The sequence below is a fragment of the Camelina sativa genome, chromosome 9, assembly GCF_000633955.1.
Source record: "Camelina sativa cultivar DH55 chromosome 9, Cs, whole genome shotgun sequence".
Classification (NCBI taxonomy): Eukaryota; Viridiplantae; Streptophyta; class Magnoliopsida; order Brassicales; family Brassicaceae; genus Camelina; species Camelina sativa.
The window spans coordinates 32110304-32133066 of NC_025693.1; the positions used below are offsets into that span (position 1 = coordinate 32110304).

General features: G+C 36.7%; 2 protein-coding genes and 2 long non-coding RNA genes across 30 annotated transcripts in view; 3 read left to right on the forward strand and 1 right to left on the reverse strand.

Moving 5' to 3' along the window:
* The window catches only part of LOC104713586, a 9946-nt gene extending 8062 nt beyond the window's left edge, over window positions 1-1884 (reverse strand). The window contains exons 1-4 of one of the 26 annotated variants that reach the window (XR_755668.2): window positions 1584-1884; window positions 823-1519; window positions 667-728; window positions 7-248 (exon numbers count right to left, since the gene is read on the reverse strand). Coding sequence is in view for 4 of the 26 variants with exons in the window: in XM_010430740.2 (XP_010429042.1) it covers window positions 145-248; window positions 528-728; window positions 962-1086; window positions 1570-1607 (468 nt within the window). In the remaining 22 variants the exon portion in view is untranslated. Of the gene's footprint in view, window positions 1-6; window positions 1520-1569 lie in introns of those variants that run through there. The other 25 variants (XM_010430741.2, XM_010430744.2, XM_010430740.2 and 22 more) reach the window with 25 other exon arrangements.
* Window positions 10015-14403, forward strand: LOC104713585 (coatomer subunit alpha-2-like). The gene is made up of 3 exons (XM_010430739.2): window positions 10015-10408; window positions 10759-11253; window positions 11340-14403. The coding sequence occupies exons 1-3, from the start codon at window positions 10201-10203 to the stop codon at window positions 14309-14311; spliced, it is 3675 nt and encodes a 1224-aa protein (XP_010429041.1). The 5' UTR covers window positions 10015-10200; the 3' UTR covers window positions 14312-14403.
* LOC104713583 lies at window positions 18864-21053 on the forward strand. 2 transcript variants are annotated; one of them, XR_755650.2, is made up of 5 exons: window positions 18868-19262; window positions 19407-19488; window positions 19835-19905; window positions 20034-20481; window positions 20597-21050. It is a non-coding gene; the product is annotated as an uncharacterized LOC104713583 (long non-coding RNA). The 2 variants fall into 2 exon arrangements; XR_755649.2 differs by having other exon boundaries at window positions 18864-19262; window positions 19835-20481; window positions 20597-21053.
* Window positions 21052-21516, forward strand: LOC104713582. Its single transcript, XR_755648.1, has 2 exons — window positions 21052-21103; window positions 21219-21516. It is a non-coding gene; the product is annotated as an uncharacterized LOC104713582 (long non-coding RNA).

Here is a 22763-nt window from a genome sequence, read left to right on the forward strand (position 1 = left end):
AAAAAAAAAAAAAAAAAAAAAAATTATCTCATCGATTCGATATGTCTCTTACTGATTCTTCTATCTCCTCGTCTTCTTCTTATTCTTATCCGTCTGTGTCCCGCGAGGAAACCGGTATTCACGCAGCCACTAAGGCAAGCAGTCTCATACGATTGAAAACAACAAAAAAAAACGTTTCTCATGGCCATTATATAGAAAACCAAGATCTGCCCCATCACATACGGTCTCACTCCCTATTGGGAAAAATGCTACCCATTAAAAACAAAAGACACATAAATAATGGTCAGATATTTGTGTTTCTATATATTACTTAAAATTGAAAATGATATGTAAATGAAAACTGACCAACTAAATGAAACTTTCATTATGAAAGTTATGAAGACAATTACCCAGCACCTCTCTACTTTATGTATGAATCGTAAATTAATAGTATGAGTATTAGAAGTTAATGGCTTTGTTTAAGATCCTCAATCTCTCAAAATCAAATGGAAAGATGTCAATGCTAAAAGATGGATAAGATAACTTACCACATGAGCACCAATTAACAGATTTCCTGATTTGATTCTGTTTATTTGGAACACATGCTGGCCATAGCAATAGATGATATTGAAAGCCCTCACTAACGACACAACATACTATCGCAAGTGAGAAGAAAGATAAACTTACATCGCAATTGACCTTCTCTTTAGATAAATTGGCAGCAGTAGTAGAAGCATGCAGCCCTAAACCTGATAAAGTGTAAAACGAAATATATTCACAATCAGGATATCTGTTTACAATCACTGTTTTGAAGAAGATCCCTCTTTCATCAAGAGAATAAACCTGTTCCCAGATAGCAAATATATCATCACTTGATAGGGAGAAAGCAGACTTGAGAGTTAGACTTTGACTGATGAATGTGCGTGAGACATTAGTTTAAGCAATGTTTAATGAGTAGTGGGAATTGAAAAAGATAACTCACCTGCAACTGTTTGGCAATGTGAAAATAATACCACCTTCTCCCGTGGTTGGCTTGAAACTCGCAAATGAGAAGACAAATTTTGTTGTGAAACTTGTCCATCCTTCAAAACCATCTTGGATCTACTGCTGCACAATTAAAGAATTAGAAGAAACATTTGAGAAGCCTAACCGATATCAGAGATGCTTCATCTGATCTAATCATCATAACAAAAAACATGTTCAGATAAATGATCATAAACTAATGTCTCTTACAAAAAATTAAGATTCCTTTTCACAAATACATATTTACATCAAATCTAGAATGTAAACTGATAACAAAAGGATTCTTAATTTACGGATTTAATGAGTCTACCAGGGAGACCCAATAAAGAAATCAAGGCTAGTCTCGTGGTTGTTCCTCTATCCAAGCCAAATGTACCAAAAAAGCCGATCAGTTTAATTACATATTCTGATAAGACACTGAAGAATTTTGAATGTAAGAACCATACGAACCACAAAGCCGCCGTAGTATCCTACCAGCCACCGGATCAAACAGCGGCAGTTGAGAAACAAAGCAAACCTAGAATCATATTGATCGATTAGAATCAAAGAAAAGAAAGCAAAACCTACCAGATCAAATTTACCTCTAGGATGGAGATGAGTTTCATCACTCGAGAGCTGATCTTAATCCAATAAAAACACGATAAAGAGATTCTTCACTGCCGCCTCCTCTGCTTAATCCGTAGAATTGAGTCGCAACAACTTTTTAGGGTTTTAATTTTTTGGAAAAGGATTTCGTTTCTCAATTACGGATCCCTCAATTAACTTAATCAGTATCGAGCAATCAAAATACACTTATAAAAGGATCCACAAAAAATATGTGGATCCTCGTTAAAACCGAACCGTTTGTGATTGTTTCCAAAACGACACAATGGCAGGGTTGTACATAAGTTGGAAGTCCAGGATTTATTCTATAAATATTTCTGAAAATGTATATATAAATATTTTTTATAATTAATTTTGTTGTTTTGCTGACATGTCAAGTTTTTATTGGCACAATGACTTGTGCTTTATAAGATAAAGGATAATTGATTTTTTATGTGTTTATCTTTTCAAAAACACAAACACTGCTCTTAACAAATAAAAGAATTTTAGTTGCTCTGTTCTGGGCAAATTTTAGTTGCCTTTTACTTCGCAAAATTTAGAGATTCAATTGAATAAAGATTCAATTCAGAGATTTAAATGTGGGGAACACTAAAAAAAAAATCTAAAGTCCTAAAAGAAACAAAAGAGCAAGATTCTTCTAACTTTTTTTTTCTGTTAACGGCTCAGCTTCTGATTCTTTCCCAGTCTTTCTCTCTTTTCTTCTTCCTCTAAGAGTTGAAGTTCTCTTTCATCTTTCTCCCTTGCGATTCTTGCACTGTATTTAAACAATTCCACATGAATCGTTAAGGAATATCAAACAAACAAATTTCACATGTACCTTCATCTCTCTTCCTTTTGGATATCTTCAAAGCCCGCTTTCATGTTTATGTCATCATCGTCATACCTAGAAAAACGCTTGTTGGGTCTGAAATCGAAACATACAACCCATATAAGTCTCATGAGACATATTAGTAATGGATTTGAGAGTAGGAAGAGCAGTACTTACTGAAGAATAGAAACGTGTTTTAAGTTTGTTTTGTTATGTTTGAATTAGTCTAAGTAGTGGGAATGTGTCTTCCTTAGATATAGGAGACGACTAAACAAGTTGCAGGTTTTTTAGGAAGTAGTCGTGCTTTGTATGAACTACTATAAATCCTTTTCCTGTAACACTTTTATCAATTAAGAGAGTATCATTCAGTTCACGTTACTCTGGTTTTGCAAAGTGCTCTGTTCTGTTTTTAACAAGTGGTATCAGAGCCTCTTTCCTATAAACCTGAGAGAAACACAGCAACAATGAGTGAGAAGGATGCGTTGATCGTGCCAAAGTTCGATGGTGACTATGAGCACTGGGCGATGCTCATGGAGAACCTGCTTAAATCCAAGGAGTGGTGGGATCTCATTGAGACTGGGATTCCACGGCAGGAGAGGAATGTGATCCTTACCGGACCATAGAGAACGGAGTTGGCGGAGAAGACCGTCACAGACCACAAGGTGAAAAACTACTTGTTTGCATCCATCGACAAAACAATTCTCAAAACAATCCTAAAGAAGGAGACATCCAAGGATCTGTGGGAGTCGATGAGGAGGAAGTTTCAAGGGAATGACAGAGTTCAAAGCGCACAACTGCAGAGGCTGCACAGAGAGTTTGAGATACTCGAGATGAAGAATGGTGAGACCATTAATGATTATTTCTCAAGAGTGATGGAGGTTGCCAACAACATGAGAAATCTGGGAGAAGATATGCCCGATCCGAAGGTGGTGGAGAAGATCTTACGAACCTTGGTGGAGAAATTTACCTATGTTGTTTGTGCTATTGAAGAGTCCAAAGACATCAAGCTGATGACGATAGACGGTCTACAAAGTTCATTGATGGTGCATGAGCAAAACCTAAGTAAGCTTCGAGGAGAAGAACATGCGCTGAAAGTGGAAGCTCAATGGAGACCAAACTACGGCAGAGGCAGAGGAGGTTCACCAAACCGGGGTCGAGGTCGTGGTGGCTACCAAGGAAGGGGCCGTGGTAGTTTCGCAAGAGAGATGGCCGAGTGTTACAAATGTCACAAGAAGGGACATTACAAATCGGAATGTCTAGAGTGGGACAAAGAGGCTAATTATGCAGAGATGGAAGAAGACAAGGTGTTAATGTCATATGTAGACATGGAGGATCAGGAGATGATATGGTTCATCGATTCTGGATGCAGCAACCATATGTGTGGCACAAGAGAGGGGTTCAGCGAGTTCGATGGTACCTTTAGACAGAATGTCAAACTTGGAGACGATAGAAGAATGATAGTGGAAGGCAAAGGAAACCTACGACTGGAGATAAATGGAACAGTCAGATTTATCACCTTGGTTTACTATGTGCCAGGGCTTAAAAACAATCTACTCAGTTTGGGGCAGTTGCAGCAAAAGGGGCTAAGAGTAATCTTTGAAGATGATGTATGTGAGATCTGGCACAAGGAACAACAAACCATGGTGATGTACTCAACCATGAGCATAAACAGGATGTTTGTGCTTCATGCTACAGTAAGACAGAGAAAAGAAGAGGAAGAACGCAAATGCTTTCAGGTGATGGAGAAAACAGAACAACTGTGGCATAAGAGGTTCGGTCACCTCAACTTTAAAGGCTTAAAGACTCTAGCGGAGAAGGAGATGGTGAACGGATTACCTGTTACCAGTCTTGAAGAAGCTGAAATCACCTGTGATGTTTGTCTCAAGGGGAAATAAAACCGTGAAAGCATCCCAAAGAAGAGTGATTGTAAAGCAACACGAGCACTGCAACTGGTTCACAGCGACATATGTGGTCCAATCTCACCGGTATCAGAGAGTGGAAAGAGGTATATTATCAACTTCATTGATGATTATAGCCGAAAATGCTGGACTTATCTCTTGTCAGAAAAATCAGAAGCTCTGCAATTCTTCAAAGAATTTAAAGCTGGTGCAGAAAGGGAGTTAGGACAACAGTTGGTGTGTTTGAGGACAGACAGAGGTGGCGAATTCAACTCAAAGGTGTTTGAAGATTACTGTAAGGAGAGCGGGATTAAACGTCAACTTACTGCTGCTTACACACCACAACAAAATGGTGTAGCAGAGAGGAAAAACAGAAGCATCATGAATATGACAAGGTGTATGCTGATTGAAATGTCTGTGCCAAGGAGATTCTGGGCAGAAGCGGTCCAATATGCAGTCCACATTTTGAATCGAAGCCCATCAGCAGCCTTAGGTGACATCACACCGGAGGAGAAGTGGAGCCAGCACAAACCATCGGTGGGACATTTCAGGATATTCGGGTGTGTTGCTTATGCTTTGGTACCGTATGAGAGGAGAATAAAACTCGACGAGAAAAGTGTGAAATGTGTGATGTTTGGGGTTAGCAAGGAATCAAAGGCCTATAGTCTCTACAATCCTGCGACAAAGAAGATTGTGATCAGTAGAGATGTTCATTTCGATGAGTCCAGAGGTTGGAGTTGGGATGACGAGATACATAGTGGAGAGTTAGCATGGAATGGGTTGATAACCGAAACAGAGAATGAAGAAACGGTTGGTCCAAAGAATGAGAATGAAGCACTTGAGCCACCACGTTCGCCAGAAAATAATGAAGAAGAAGACGCAGAAGAAGCAGAAACTCAGCAAACATTTGCTCCTGGAGCCAAACGAAACCGTCAAGCGGCTGTATGGATGAAAGATTATGTCACAGGAAATGCTGGGTTTTTTATTGCAGAGGAAGGTGAGGATCTCTTGGCCATGTTTATTGCTTCTGATGATCCAGACCGTTTTGAGGATGCAATACAGCAAGAAGTTTGGAGAAAGGCCATGGAAGCTGAGATCAAAGCTATCAAAGAAAACAACACTTGGGAGCTGATGGATTTGCCTCACGGAGCTAAAGCAATTGGAGTCAAATGGGTGTATAAAACAAAGTTCAATGAGAAAGGAGAGGTAGACAAGTTCAAGGCAAGATTGGTGGTTAAAGGTTATCATCATAAATATGGAGTGGATTTTCATGAAGTATTTGCTCCAGTTGCTCGATGGGATACAGTGAGAACCATCCTTGCTTTCGCTGCAGAGAAAAACTGGGTAGTGTTCCAACTTGATGTAAAGAGTGCTTTCCTACATGGAAAGTTGGATGAAGAGGTCTATGTAGAGCAGCCTAAGGGATTTGTAGTTGAGGATGAATCCAGTAAAGTATACAAGCTAAGTAAGGCTTTGTATGGGCTCAAACAAGCACCAAGAGCCTGGTACATTCGAATTGAGGGGTACTTTCTAAGAGAGAAGTTTGAGAAAGCTTACTGTGAACACACACTCTTTGTCAAGAAGGAAGGAGGTAACATTTTAATAGTAAGCTTGTATGTGGATGACTTGATCTATACAGGAAATTCTTTCACAATGCTAGAAGCGTTCAAGTCATCAATGATGAGGGAGTTCTCCATGACTGATCTAGGAAGGATGAAATATTTCCTGGGTGTTGAAGTTGTTCAAGATGAGAGAGGTATCTTCATCAATCAACAAAAATATGCTGAAGAACTGTTGGTGAAGTATGGGATGGAGAACTGCAATGCAGTAAAAAATCCGATTGTACCAGGAAGCAAATTGTCAAGAGTGGGAGATGGAGAAGCTGTTGATCCTACAACTTTCAAACAGCTTGTGGGAAGTCTGAGGTACTTAACTGCAACTCGACCAGATTTAATTTTTTTCTGTAAATTTGGTCAGTCATTACATGGAGGCACCCAGCAAGCAACATATGCTAGCTGTAAAGAGGATACTGCGTTATGTGCAAGGGACCACACACCATGGTATACGGTACAAGCGTGGAGAAGGGCAAGAACTTGTGGGTTTTGTGGATAGTGATTACGCAGGAGACGTTGATGATCGGAAAAGTACTTCGGGTTATGTCTTTATGCTTGGAGGAGGAGCTGTTTCATGGGCATCAAAGAAGCAACCTATAGTAACTTTATCCACCACTGAAGCTGAATTTGTCGCAGCAGCCTATGGAGCGTGTCAGGCAGTGTGGTTGAGAAACATCCTTGAAGAAATCGGGGCTGCTCAAGGGGAAATACAGTTCTGTTCTGTGATAATAGTTCTACTATAAAATTGTCCAAGAATCCGGTGCTTCACGGGAGGAGCAAACACATTCATGTAAGGTTTCATTTCTTACGAGAATTGGTGAATGAAGGAGTCATCAAACTAGATTACTGCTCTACTCAAGAACAAGTTTCAGACATCATGACAAAGGCTGTTAAACTCGATGTGTTCGAAAAACTAAGAAAGAAGTTGGGAGTCTGCTGTGAGAAGGATTAAACTGGAAAGAGAGGTTCCAGTTTAGGGGAAGAATTGAAGAATAGAAACGTGTTTGAAGTTTGTTTTGTTATGTTTGAATTAGTCTAAGTAGTGGGAATGTGTCTTCTTTAGATATAGGAGACGACTAAACAAGTTGCAGGTTTTTTAGGAAGTAGTCCTGCTTTGTATGAACTACTATAAATCCTTTTCCTGTAACACTTTTATCAATTAAGAGAGTATCATTCAGTTCACGTTACTCTGGTGGTTTTGCAAAGTGCTCTGTTCTGTTTTTAACACTTACAACAAATGTCTAAGCATGTTGAAAGCTTCTTCATCCTCTGAACTTATTGCAGCCTCTTGGGCGCTGGTTTACTCATCATCTGTACATATTACTTGAAAAATTAGTGTCATGCTAGAGGAAATACATAAGAGAGAGATGTGAAAGATCATGATCATGATCATGATACCTAGTGTTTCGAGTTAGGCACTAATTGTTTTGGTACCATTCGGGGTGGCGATGTCACGTGAAACTTTCTCTTTTCTACTACCCGTTGCCTATGATCCGATGACATTGGTCTTGATGAGGACTGTCTCTGAGCATTTTGAATGGAACCTTTGACGAACAGGCTGCGAAGGACCAAAGAAAGAAGGAAGTGTTAGTGAAAGCTTGATTTTGATATATCTATTGATTTGAAGGTCAGTTGATGAAAGAGTTTGAGAAGTTTTTTAGACGATTGTGGCAACAAAAGATGGAGATCGTGGGGAACCTTAATTTGATTCAGTTTTTTTCTTTTTCTTTTTTGTTTTTGTTTTTGTTTTTGTTTTGTATTTTTTTTTGTTTTTTTTTTGTTTTTTTTTTTATCTTTTTCCAATCGTCGGGGTAAATGATTTTTTTTGTTTGTTTTTGTTTAAACTCGATTAGTACCAGCGCCATGCCGCGTGTTTGTTTTTATATATTTTTTTGATATTTTTTTTTTGTTTTGTACATTTTTAAAATCATAATTCATAAGGTAATCGTGGTAAAACATGTTTTTATAGTTTTGTTTTTCTAGAAAAAAACCGCACTATGCTGCAAAATCTAGTTTTCAAATCTCAAGAGTCTTCTGCACCAATGTTCTAGCTTCTTTTAAATCCAAATCTGTAAAACTTCTCAACTCCTTTAGCTTAATCATCAAAATACTTCAGTTTTATCTTAAACACAGTCTTCTCCACAGCTGACTCACTCGAACTATTACCACTATATCCCTGATTCGATTCCGGCACGATCCCACCAGCACCAGGTTTCATAACAACAACGGTTTAGAGTTTTCTGATGGCGACAAGGATCAGATCTCGTCTAATGAGTCTGAACACACACTTCGTTGGTGGACTATGGGGCTAAGTTGGATCGTCGTTGACTCGTTGGATTTGTTGGGAGCTTCCTCTTATTTAAATCTTCCTTTGAATTTTAGAACTAAAGAAAGACTTGAAATTTCTACACAGAAAAAGAGTGGAATATTAAGGTTCAATTTGGCAGCCAAATCTAAAACATAGCATCAACTATGAGAGACTCGTAGCCTTCACTTGCTTCAAGAATGGTTTGAGACTATTGTTCTTTTCTTTGGATGACTTCCGATTAGGGATTCGATGTCCTCTTTCTTTCCTCTAGTGTTGAGTGTATGTTGCTTGTCACCTTCCTCAGTTGCAATACACATGTTAATTTGGATTCTTTTATTGTTTTTTTGGACACCATTGTAATTGGGCTAGACCTATAACATAAAGCAAAATGAATGATGTGGAATGGAGAAGGATTATTATTGGACAAAAATATTGAGTTGTATTAATCCTTATAATTTGATTGGCTAACTGTTTTAACTGATGTGTCAACTCCTGCTTTAACTAAAAAGCTGAAGTGTCAATACTCGAGAGATACACATCCAGTTTTTATTGTATTGATTAAAAAAATCAAAAATCTGATGTGGCAAAGGTTAATTGGCTAAATGACTTGTGTTTTATATGATAAAGGATTAACCTAGAAACCTTATCATATACAATTGTTTTAATTTTCACAAAAATCTGATGTGGCAAGACTTAATTGGCTGGATGACTTGTGCTTTATATGATAAAGGATTAACCTAGAAACCTTATCATATACAGTTGTTTTAATTTTCACAAAAATCTGATGTGGCAAAACTTAATTGGCCAAATGACTTATGCTTTATATGTTAAAAGATTAACCTAGAAACCTTATCATATACCGTTGTTTTAATTTTCACGAAAATCTCATGAGGCAATACTTAATTGGCCAGATGACTTGTGTCAAAAGAATCAAATGAAAATTATTATAATTCCTTAGAAATGAAGGAAAAACAAAACATGTGACATCATTAGACCAATGAGTCCGTCCATTATTTTGTGTTCACTTCTTTATAAACTTCATCTTTGTCCCAATTGCCATACGAGGATTCAAAGTTGAACCCATCATCTTCTTATTCTCATCATTCTAAAACCTTTGCTTCTCTCTCCGGTAACGCTGCTGAGTGCTGATCGTAAGTTTTTTTCTCCTTACTATTCAACTCTATGTTTCAATCTCACTATAGTGCTGCAATTTGATCTATCGGCAATATCATATATGGATTAGTTTGCGTGTTCATATGATTGTTTCTGTGTTCATATGATTGTTTCTATGTGAATTTGGTTTATGTGTAGAGTTTGTTTCTGTTTCGTAATTTTATAAACGTTTTCAAAACTATTGGACTTTTTCAATATGTGATGATAAATACGGGTCCTCGAGATGCAAATTTTATTCTCTTCACCGTTTCAATTTAAACGACAACGTTGTTTTCGGCTATTTCTTCTCATTTAAGTGAGAAGACGCGTATGTGTGTGAGTGCATACAACAACTTCATTATAGTGCATTTCTAATGAAAAAGTTTATTGAAATTTGAGTCTGCGGTGGTTAGTCCAATTGATAAAATTGGTATTACAAACAAACTTAGGAGTAAACACTAGAAAACACGAAATTCCTAATTTAAAAAAGTTGTGTGGTCCTAATAAAAAAAAGGACACATGAAAGATACAATGTATCAAAGAATTTAGTACAACTTCACGCTGTTGTTTGTGACTTACTTGACGCAATACATCTACGAGAATTTTTTTTGGCTTATAAATAAACAGACGCATAGGTTCACAACATTCATCACTCGTCAGCTTTCTAGTCTATCGTTCTCTCAATTCTTAAAATCTTTTTCATCAAATTGCTGCTTCCAGAGAAAGATAAAATCTTTTTTCCCGTGATTTCTCTCATTCGCTGTGATCTGTGGTTTATGTGTAGAGTTTGTTTCTGTTTCGGAATCTGTGAAGAATATGCTGACCAAGTTCGAGACCAAGAGTAACCGAGTTAAGGGGCTGAGTTTCCACCCTCAACGACCATGGATTCTGGCCAGTTTGCACAGTGGTGTGATCCAGCTCTGGGATTATCGTATGGGCACTTTGATCGATAGATTTGACGAGCACGAAGGACCTGTTCGTGGTGTTCATTTCCACAAATCTCAGCCCTTATTCGTCTCTGGAGGTATGCTTTCTTTTTTTTTTAGGTCCAACAAGTCCTGTTTGATACATTTTCATAATCTATTTAATCTTGATCTGATTAAGTATTAGCTCTTAGCGTTCCCGGTTTCTAGATCTAGCTTGGGTTTGATGGATGACTTGAGCTCTTGTTGTCCAAGCTAAGAGTTTTAATTTGTGTTTAAGATGATTGAACCTAGTAGTACACACTGAAAGCAGATCTTATGTTACATGTTGCATATAGTATTGTCTTTGGACATAAATGCAAATGGCTTGGGATTTCTTCTTCATTACAGTTATCCTAATGCTCTTCCAGTCACATTACTCATATGTAGTTGATGTCATTGGGTGTTGCAGGGGATGATTACAAGATTAAAGTGTGGAACTACAAAACTCACAGGTGTCTTTTCACGCTTCTCGGGCATCTTGATTATATCCGCACTGTTCAATTTCACCACGAGAACCCGTGGATTGTGAGTGCTAGTGATGATCAGACTATCCGCATATGGAACTGGCAGTCACGGACTTGTATTTCCGTGTTGACTGGCCACAATCATTATGTTATGTGTGCCTCTTTCCATCCTAAGGAAGACCTTGTTGTCTCAGCATCACTGGATCAGACTGTCCGTGTTTGGGACATTGGTGCTCTTAAGAAGAAGTCTGCTTCTCCTGCTGACGACCTCATGCGATTTAGTCAGATGAATTCTGATCTTTTTGGTGGGGTTGACGCTATAGTCAAGTACGTCCTTGAAGGTCATGACAGAGGAGTAAACTGGGCTTCTTTCCATCCTACCCTTCCTCTCATTGTCTCTGGTGCTGATGACCGCCAAGTAAAGCTGTGGCGTATGAATGGTATTTCTTATGTCTTCTTTTTTACATAATGTTACATTTTATGAATCATTATTGAGGTACTGATGCCTTCAATTTTTTTATTGCAGAAACCAAAGCTTGGGAGGTGGATACATTGCGAGGTCATATGAATAACGTTTCATCCGTTATGTTCCATGCAAAACAGGACATAATTGTATCAAACTCTGAGGATAAAAGCATCCGTGTCTGGGATGCTACCAAGCGAACTGGAATCCAAACCTTTCGCCGTGAACATGATCGATTCTGGATTCTTGCAGTTCACCCTGAGATTAATTTGCTGGCAGCGGGACATGACAACGGTATGATTGTCTTCAAACTTGAGAGAGAACGTCCTGCATTTGCTTTGAGTGGTGATTCTTTATTCTATGCCAAGGATAGATTTTTGCGGTACTATGAGTATTCAACTCAAAAAGATTCCCAAGTTATTCCTATACGGCGTCCTGGTACCCCAAGCTTGAATCAAAGTCCTAGGACTTTATCCTACAGTCCGACAGAAAATGCAGTCCTAATCTGCTCAGATCTGGATGGTGGTTCTTACGAGTTGTACATCATACCGAAAGATAGCGTTGGGAGGAGTGACGTTGTGCAAGATGCCAAGAGGGGGACAGGGGGTTCTGCGGTGTTCATTGCTCGCAATCGGTTTGCTGTTCTTGAGAAAAGCACCGGCCAGGTGCTAGTGAAGAATCTAAAGAATGAGGTGGTTAAAAAGAGTTCTTTGCCTATTCCCACAGATGCTATCTTTTATGCTGGGACTGGAAATTTGCTTTGTAGATCTGAGGATAAAGTGGTTATATTTGACCTTCAACAAAGGCTTGTTCTCGGTGAGCTTCAGACACCTTTTGTTAGGTACGTTGTTTGGTCTAACGATATGGAGAGTGTTGCTTTGCTCAGTAAACATACTATCATTATTGCAAGCAAAAAACTCGTCCTCCAGTGCACCCTTCATGAGACAATACGTGTGAAAAGTGGAGCCTGGGACGACAATGGTGTCTTCATTTACACAACTCTGAACCACATCAAGTACTGTCTTCCTAATGGAGATAGTGGAATCATCCAAACCCTGGATGTCCCAATCTATATCACCAAGGTTTCTGGAAATACAATCTTTTGCTTGGACCGGGATGGGAAAAACAGGGCTATCACCATTAATGCAACTGAGTACATTTTCAAGCTTGCATTGCTGAGAAAGAAATATGATCACGTCATGAGCATGATAAAGAACTCCCAGCTATGTGGACAGGCTATGATTGCTTATCTTCAGCAGAAAGGATTTCCTGAAGTTGCCCTCCACTTTGTTGAAGACGAGAGGATTCGATTCAATTTGGCTCTTGAAAGTGGAAACATCAGTGTTGCTGTTGCATCCGCTACAGAGATTAATGAGAAAGACCACTGGTATAGACTCGGAGTGGAGGCTCTTCGTCAGGGAAACTCTAGAATTGTTGAGTTTGCGTACCAGCAAACAAAGAACTTTGAGAGGTTATCTTTTCTTTATCTCATTACTGGCAATTTAGACAAGCTATCAAAGTTAATGAAGATTGCTGAGGTGAAGAACAATGTAATGGGTCAGTTTCACAATGCTCTCTACCTAGGAGATGTTAAAGAGCGTGTTAAGATACTAGAGAATGCGGGTCATTTGCCTCTAGCCTATATCACAGCTTCGGTTCATGGTTTAAATGATGTTGCTGAGCGACTGGCAACTGAGCTAGGAGACAACGTGCCCCCTTTGCCTGAAGGGAAAACTCCATCGCTTCTAATGCCTCCAACTCCCATCATGTGTGGTGGTGATTGGCCACTTCTGAGGGTGATGAAAGGAATATTTGATGGAGGGCTTGAGAGTGCAAACAGAGGAGGGGCTGTTGATGAAGAAGAAGAAGAAGATGTTGAAGGAGATTGGGGTGAGGAACTTGACATGGTCAATGTTGATGGAATGGAGAACAGAGACATCGAAGCCATATTGGATGGTGAAGAAGCAGTTGACGACGAGGAAGGTGGATGGGGGGGACTTGAAGACTTGGAGCTCCCACCAGAGCTTGACACTCCTAAAGCCTCTGCTAACGCTCGTTCATCGGTTTTTGTGACACCTACTCAAGGTATGCTGATAAGTCAGATTTGGAGCAAGTCGTCCCTTGCTGCTGAGCAGGCTGCAGCAGGAAGCTTCGACACTGCAATGCGTTTGCTCCACAGACAGCTTGGCATTAAGAACTTTGCGCCTTTGAAACCCATGTTTCTTGATCTTTTCAGTGGGAGCCATAGCTATCTCCGTGCCTTTTCTTCATCTCCTGTGGTTCCTCTTGCGATTGAGCGTGGATGGAGCGAGTCCTCCAGTCCTAACGTCCGTGGCCCGCCAGCTCTTGTTTTTGAATTCTCTCAGCTAGAAGAGAAGCTCAAATCCGGTTACAAAGCCACAACAGCTGGGAAATTAACTGAGGCTCTCCGTGTCTTCCTCTCTATTCTCCAAACCATCCCATTGGTGGTAGTCGAGTCAAGAAGAGAAGTCGACGAAGTTAAGGAACTGGTCATCATTGTAAAAGAATATGTCCTAGGTCTTCAAATGGAGCTCAAGAGGAGAGAGATAAAAGATGATCCGGTGAGGCAGCAAGAGCTCGCTGCTTACTTCACTCACTGTAAACTCCAAACGCCTCACCTACGGCTTGCGTACTTTAGTGCAATGACCGTCTGCTACAAGTCAAGGAACATGGCTACTGCTGCTCACTTTGCCAGAGGATTGTTGGATACAAACCCAACTATTGAGAGCCAGGCAAGGACGGCTAGACAAGTTTTGCAAGCCGCAGAACGCAACATGACAGATGCAACCACGCTTAACTACGACTATAGAAACCCTTTTGTGATATGCGGGTCGACTTATGTGCCAATCTACGGAGGGAACAAAGACGTTTCATGTCCTTACTGCACTGCCCGGTTTGTACCAAGCCAGGAAGGTAACATCTGCACGGTTTGTGATCTCTCAGTCATTGGCGCAGACGCATCTGGTTTGCTATGCTCGGCTTCTCAAGTCCGGCCGGTGAATAAGTCAGAATGATATTATGTGCTTCAATCGTGAGGTAAGTACGAGATGCTCTTTTTTTATGGAAGAAGAGAGTGTTGAGCTTTTGGTGTTTGTGATGTCTACTTTAAAAAAAGTCAGGTTTGTGAATTTGNAACAGCTGGGAGATTAACTGAGGCTCTCCGTGTCTTCCTCTCTATTCTCCAAACCATCCCATTGGTGGTAGTCGAGTCAAGAACAAAAGTCGAAGAAGTTAAGGAACTGGTCATCCNCAGCATGAGAACCTTTCTCTTCTTGCGTTATATTTCTTTTTGTTTGATTGTATATTTTACATTCTCATGACTGTTTCATTTAGGCCTATTGGATTCTAAACTCGATCACTATGATGAGAAATATAGACGTAATCTTTTCTGTTTTGTTTCCATTGTTTTGGGAGTAAATTTCCCGTTGTGCTTATGATTATGAAACAAAACACCTCCTAGCTAAACATGACCGCGATAGTTATGCCAGTCATGTCATGGAACCGTCCTCCGGCACACAAACGAATAAATGATAAGATTTATATGTCTACTCCACAAAACTGAGTTCGATTCATTGAACACCATCCATATCTGAGTTAATAGTCGTTCGACGAATCTCAAGTTATCGTCCCAAACACGAAACGATATACCAAACTTGTTAAGAACTAAATATATAGACACAGATGACGATATACCTTAAGTATATATACATTTCTTAAGTACATTTTGGGTTCTACCATTTTATTTGTACTAATTTACAAAATTAATCCTTAAAATTTTTTCAAAAATAGCATTACTTCAGAATTTGTTTCTTAACCATTTCTCATTTCATTCCAGCTTAAAAAAATTACAGAAAAATCAATATAAAACAGAAACTATGATATATTTAACCACACCTTCTATTGTGTTTTGAAGATATTCTATCTTTAAATCCTTTGCAAACAAAGAAAACAACAATTTGATTCTCATTTTGTTTTGCAAAACTTGTGAGTTTCGATTCTTAAAGTAAGAAGAATTTTGATTAACATTTATTTAATATATATAAACTTAATTAAATTTTAAAATATTACGATTTTCAAATGTTAAAATTTTATATAATATGGTTATATAGTAGATGAGTTAAATCCTCATTTTATTATTTGGAATTAATAAAATATCATTAAATTTGTGATAACACAGGCTAAATCCTCATTTTATTATTTGTTAACAATATTAATATTAGATTATTTGACATATAAAATTAAGGTTATTTAACTAAAATTGTGTAAAATAATTTAATCATTAGGAAAAATGTGACTTAGTCATAGCGTATAAATGAATTATTATGTGTTTAGATCCCTTATTTTTATTTTAATAAACAAAGATCAAAATAGAATCTCAATTAAACATTAAACAAAACAAACTAAATATAACAAACAAATGGTCATGAAGTATATTGCGGGTTAAAAATTAATATAAACATTTAATCGCACAAACGGCCGGAAAATTTAGTTATTCCTCTATTTTGCAAAACATAAAAAATTTAACAAACAAATAAAATATAAAATATAAATAATAATAAAATTATATACACGTGGTGTAGCGCGGGTTAAAATCTAGTGCAAGTTCAAATCTCATGTTAGATTTGTTTCGGTTTGGTTCATTTTGGTTTTTATTTGGGTTTTAACAAGGGAATTTTTCACTTACACCCACTTTCTCCTAAACTATTAACACACACACCCACTTTCTACTATCACTATACTTTTCTTATGTCAAATTACAATTTACACCCTCCAACTAAACTAACATTCTCTTTTTACTTTTTCTTTTTCTTTCTCACTAGGTTTATTTGACTCGTTTTATAATCATGAATTTAACTCGTTTTCATATTTAATTGATCGCTACCACCTATGTTTTCGTATTTTTTATTCAATATTTTCTTATTTTTCATATTTTTTCTTGTCATTTTCATTTTCAAAATTTGTGGTAATTGTCATTGTTACTTTTACCTTTTGGTTATTCGTTATACTCTTTTTCTTCTTCTTCCTCGTCAACTTCTTCATATTCTTCAACTGAAAAAATCGTTTTTAGACTACCACACAACTTGTTAAACCATCAAACTCCAAGAACAAAATCATTTATTTTCTCATAAAATTTGTGAAATTCATGAAGACCAGCATAGTCACCACATGCACCCAATTATTGATAAGTTCATCCATATACTTATTTGGTTTTAGATCCACACATTTAGAAACTTCTCAAACCAAAATCCTTACTTGTATATAATATTTTTAAAACATAATAAAATATACTAATATGAATCATATGATATATAGAAATATGAGTACACTATATGAACATATTAATTATAAATAAATAGTTTCAATCATATCATATTATCAAATAAACGTAACTGTATATAACCGTAACTACTTGAACCAGAACCGTATTTAAATGTAATCGTTTAACCCTTTATTAAACAGTTATGGTTAAGGCTAAACAAAATTTCTAACCATAACCGATGGTTAATAAACCGTAATGTGACAACCGTAACCCTGGTGATACCTATGTATAGCTAATAAAATATATGTGTTTGTCATCCATCTTTCTTCTTTACACCCCAAAACTTGACTCAAACATCAAATCAACGTCTTGCGATGTCAATTCTTCTTCCTTAGACCCAAAAATAAAATTAATGAAGGAATATCAAATCATCTATAAAATCATACACAAAAATATATTTTACAGCTCATAAAAAATAAAAAACACAAACGTAGATAAATAAAATAATATATGTTTTACATCAATATTTATTATATTTTAAATTTTTAAAAAGTTTTTTTTCCAAAGTATGATTATATATATTACACTACAGCTTCAACCATCAGTGGTGAAAACCAAGTTGGTAAGGCAACATTTTTACATCATAACTAAAAAAACAGAGCAACAATAGATTAGAGAGCAGTTATAAAAAAGCTATGGAATGATGGGAAGATAAGCACAACTCCATATCAAGCACAAAAAGACCAAAAGAGCAATGAAGATCATTGGCTTTGGTCTTAAAGGATTTATCAGAAGCTTAATATGTGAAAGTATTGTACTTATCATCCCATCATTATCAAAAAGATTGCAGATAAAGGTCTTCCTGAATTTCTTCTACGACCTTTCTTTGTCAGCTGTTCAGCAGATCATAACCTCACAAGGTGAACCAAAAGCATCCACTTTCTTGATCTGAAAAGTGAGTTTATTCTAAAAGAAATTACCTAGAATATTACATAAAAGTAGGTTTATTACTATACTAACACGTTGAGATTTTTGACTTACTCAAATAACACATTTGATTATTAATTCTAAACCAGAGTTGTGTGTTGTATTACAGTAATGCCATTTACTAATTTGGAAAAAAAACCAAATTAATTCTTTCTATTTGATTTATCTTCTTCGACAAAATCATAGCATCCAAACATATGAAACCATATTCTGGTTACAGATCTAGATTGTTCAATGACTAGATTTTGGTTTATTCTTTTTCCCTTATTTTTTCCTCTATTTCTTTACCTTGAAAGATATAATCTTCATCGGATTTTTTTTTTCCTTCTTTCGTATATGTTTGTTTTCAGCCTTATCAAATCTCCAGAAAAGAAACAAAATCTCAATTTTAATCACTAGCCCAAACTTGTTTTTCTTCTCTGCTTTGAAATCCATAAAAAAAAAAAAAAGCTAAAAGCGCATTGAAGCATGGAGACCTACCGGAGAAGCAAAAAAGCGGTCACATTTTCCGGCTAAACGGACAGATCGACCGGTGAAAGCTCCGATTATCTACAGTTTCTACTTTGGTAAGCATTGCATGTTTCNATGTCACATTTTTTGGTTCTTGCTATTGAATACTGATGTAATTCACATTATATTTCACAGGGACAGTTGGAAGTTTATCTTCAAGATTCTTCAAGAATTTTTAGTTTCAATCTCTTAGTCACATTCTCTCTTCTATTTGAACGATCTATCATACTCTTTGGTTTTGGTCAATTTACTCTTTAGTTTTATATCTTTCTTCTCTTTGATTTTATGTCCTTCTATTCTACTACTCTTTCTACGTTTATTGGATTAATGTCATGAAACTCTTTATTGGATTCAGATTTCTATCTCTTTTACTCTTTCTTCTCTATGTTTTTATGTTTGTAGTTATGTCTTTATTGGATTCAGATTTCTATCGGGTTTATTATGGGTTTTCTATGCAATTCAGTTTAAAATAACCAAACACCATTGGTTATATGATCTTTATATCGGTTTCGGGTATTACCCGAAATTAACCGAACCCAATACTAACCGAACCGAACCCGACCCGATAATAGAGAATACCCGAACGGGTTTTATAACTCCAAACCCGAAAACCCGAAAACTCGAACACCCGAACCCGGATCCGAGCCAGAATCCGAATGCCCAGGCCTAGCTCTATTTTGCATAAAGAGATATAATTTGGGAGAGATTCTGACCTAATCTCTGCTTCTTGAGTAATTGTAAGACCGCAAAGTCTTAATACTCAACGACTTTATATATGTAAATTCTGCTCTTTTGTTTTTAGCTAGACTCAACAACTCTGTTTTGTGTTTAATTTTTTCTTTGTTTCTGAAAATTTTTTTGGCAACTGTGAATCTGGGTTTTCAATTCACGTGTTAATATAAAATTTTGATCGATGATGGAAAACAACAGAGAAAAGGAGACTGGCTCTCACTACAGCTGGTTCGGCTTCTGGGATTGCATCAGGTATTATCCAGACCTACCTCTTCAGAACAGATCATAGAGGAAAGGCGGAGCGATTGGGCTTATTCGAAGCTTGTGGTGGTGCTTGACATCGTTTGGAACGGTTGCCACAGCTGTTTTGGTTATGAGCATCCGATTATACTGCCTAGAATTTGTTTATGAGCTTTTTATGTTCTACAAAACAATTGGGAATGGCTCAAGCACGAGCTGCTGAATTAGAGAAGCAGGTGAGACTTTTTTTCATCTCAGCTTTTGCTAGACTTTTGTTTAAAGTTGAGGTTAAAATATCTCCATGCTCTAAGCCTCGTCATTTATGCTATGTTTACCAAATCAGTTTCCATTCTTAACTATATTAGATCTCCTTATGACAGATCCTTGCATTAACGGTTTTGACCATCCTACAAATATAATCCTTGATGAATCTCATCTCATGAACGGGTGTTTTCCACAAAGGTTAGCTTTTGATTTCTATTTCTAGTTTCTGCAAACATTGTAGTTCATGTTCAACTTTGCTTCACGTTATACAAGTCATTGTAGTTTATGTTCTTTACTTCTAAACTTCTGCACTATTTTTCCTTCCTTTTTAAGCTCTTTGTTGATTTTCAGATTCAAGAGGCTTCTGAAAACTAGCTTTTTGTCGACTTGTCTTGTGTGAGTTGTGTCCGAATGGTTTAAAAAAAAATACTGTAGCAAAAAGCACACCAAGCCTGAAACATACTTTTTGTTGAAAGTAGTACATGAGCTTGGTGAAAGCCTGAAACATACTTTTTGTTGTATTGATTAGTACAGTTTATTTCAGGTTTAATAGCAGATATTGACATTGAGTCAGAGAAGTTCAGAAGGATGGGAAGTGCTCGTATTGACTTCTATGTACGTTTAGTTAACAAGTTTGACAATTGTTGCATTGCAGTTGTTAAGCTACTGGTGAGACTTTATGATTTTAATCGGATGTTCTTTTATTGAACTTAAGAAATGTTTTTACTTTCTTGTTTTCGCAGGCTCTTCAGAGGATATTATGTTTAAGACAATACAATGGACGAATTATATTTCTACCAATACAACAGATATTGGTAGAAATTAAATTAAATTAAATTAAATTAAATTAAATTAAATTACATTAAATTAAAGATATTCTACTGTAAGCTCTTAATTTTATTACTTTATGTTTATTCTGAGTTCTCACCGTTTGATTGGTAGTATCTTACTCTTTATCTTATGCCCTGAATCGAATTGTTATTGTTCACCGAAATTGGAACTTGGGCTCTGTGTTATTTTTTACTTGCCTCCACAAAATTGTGCATATCACTCACTGTGTTTTTTCCGTTGTCCGTTCTCTTCTTGTTTTGTCCGTTGTCCGTTGTCTTCTATATGCAGGTCTTCTCTCTGCAATTGCTTGCTGGTAAGTGGTAAGAAGGTTACTGTACTGCTATGTGACAGTCCTCAGAGGTATGGTTAAGAGTTTTAAAAACGTTTTAGCATCATGTTATGGTTTTCTTATAACATAATGATTCAACACCGCTTGGTTATGGGTGATCTTTTCTTTCTTTTTTTCTTGTTACAGGTGCATCCGTATTATATGTAGCTAGCTACTGGGAACAAGAACTCTAAACGAGAAGCTATCATGGTTCCTGGACGACGGTGGTGAAGGCACAATTCAAAATGTTGGAGCTGATTGCCATCTATGCTCTACCCATTACGTAGGTAACTCCCACTATATACTTTGCTTTAAGTTGTGTTTTGATTTACTACCCACATGATTACGGATTGCTATCTGTTCATGTTCATGTTTTTCTTTTGCTCTCTCTCTCTCTCTCTTTATTCACGACTAGTAGTCCTCAGCTCTATATATTTGGCTATGTTTTTGTAAGCTCTTCATTCTACTTTTAATGCTTATTTGGAGTTCTCACCGTTTATTAAATTTAATAGGTTATTTCAGTCTTATGTCCTGAAGCTAATGTTAAAATTTTGTGCTTATTACTCACTGTTTGATCTTTAAATTCTTGAGGCAGGTATATAGTTAGAATTCATCCCTCTGGCTTATGGTATACACTTACAGGCCAAACCAAAGGTATTTACTCATGCATGAGGAAGTTTCTAGCTTTTTTAAGCCTCCAAGAAAACCTTGTTGCAGTACTTTTCATTACTGTTGTGTATGATCTCTGAGCATTACTGTCTAATATCAGGCTAAGCAACAAATGCCAAAACTCGGAGACAAAGTCTAGATTCAAAAGCAAAATCCATGCAAGGACCCTTCCCAAACGACTCTTTACACAAAGTAATATGATGTGGCAGTCCTCATTTCAAGAACCTTATAGAGTGTATTTAACAGTCTTCTGTCAATGTATTTGTAGAGTGTATAGATAATAAACGTGAGGATGTTATTACCATTCTTATATACCAATCATAAGATTTTTTTTCTGGGAGTTCTGTAATTCTTTTTTTGTATATATCTGTCTTACACTAGAAAAATTATTACAATCATTTTTAAGACTTACATATTCAAGATAAATCAAGAACCTATAAGACCATATGGGTTTCTTTTAGCGTCCATGAGAGACGAAAGATTCAGTGAAGGTCAAGGGAGCAATGGAACTGGACTCAGGAGAATCAGCTGTTTCACCTGAGATTACAAGACCTGGATAAACTTCTCGAGCTTAGACAATGTCAAGTAAGTTATCAGGAACAAAGTCCAGAAGCTACGTCTTTAATAATCTTGAATCTCTGTGACCATTCAAGACTCATCATCGGTTGGTGGTAGAGGAACTTGTCAAGGCTTCCTTTTGGCATACAATCATACACCAAGTAGAGTTCACCTTTGTGTCTGCAATAACCCTGTAGCCGAACTAAGAAGCTATTAAAATAACTTGGTGCAACTGTACCAACTATAGCCTAACCCTTTGGTACAATTGAGAAAATTTCAGTATAACTTGAACTACTTGGTGCAACTGTACTAGAGCTATTAAAATAAGTTTAAATATGGATCATGTGAAAACGAAAAAATAGATTTTTTGGCGGCGGATATTCATTTAAAATCATCACATTTGTGGTAAAATGAACCAAAGACAACAAGATATTAGTAAAAAATTATTTGGTATACACATAATTTATACATAGTTTTCCAGTTGTACTCTCATATTCATAGTTGAACATTTGCATTTTTTTGTATTCCAGTTGGACTATACTATGAATTATTAATTAGCAGTTGGCCACAAGATTTATCACTATTAATTAGCATGTACAAGGTTTTCATAACACAATGTTCATAAAAACTTGGGTTTCACCTCTTTTGCTTCATTTGAGGTGATCACTTACTAAGTCTTCCTTATACTATAAAGAGTGTTTTATGTGAAAACGATAGTATGTATTAGAAAGTGATAAATTCTTGTATTGTTGATTAAACATGATTCTTTAATAGTTCAATATGTAAAGAAATATTCGTATAAACCTTAACTATCATTTTCATATTTTAAATATAAATGCAAATGTAAATATATATTTAGTTGTACCTAGTTGAACTGAGTATTATATATTTATGTTATCTAAATATTACCCTCTATAGTTAAAATGTAATTTTGTCTGATTATTATTCATTACCTCTCGAAAATATAATAAATAAATAAATAATTACGAATTACATAGGTTGTTCTAGTAACATCTCTTACTTTTTCTAGTAACATCTCTTACTTGTTCCATTTCCGGTGAACAACAACGACAATATTAGCTAGGGT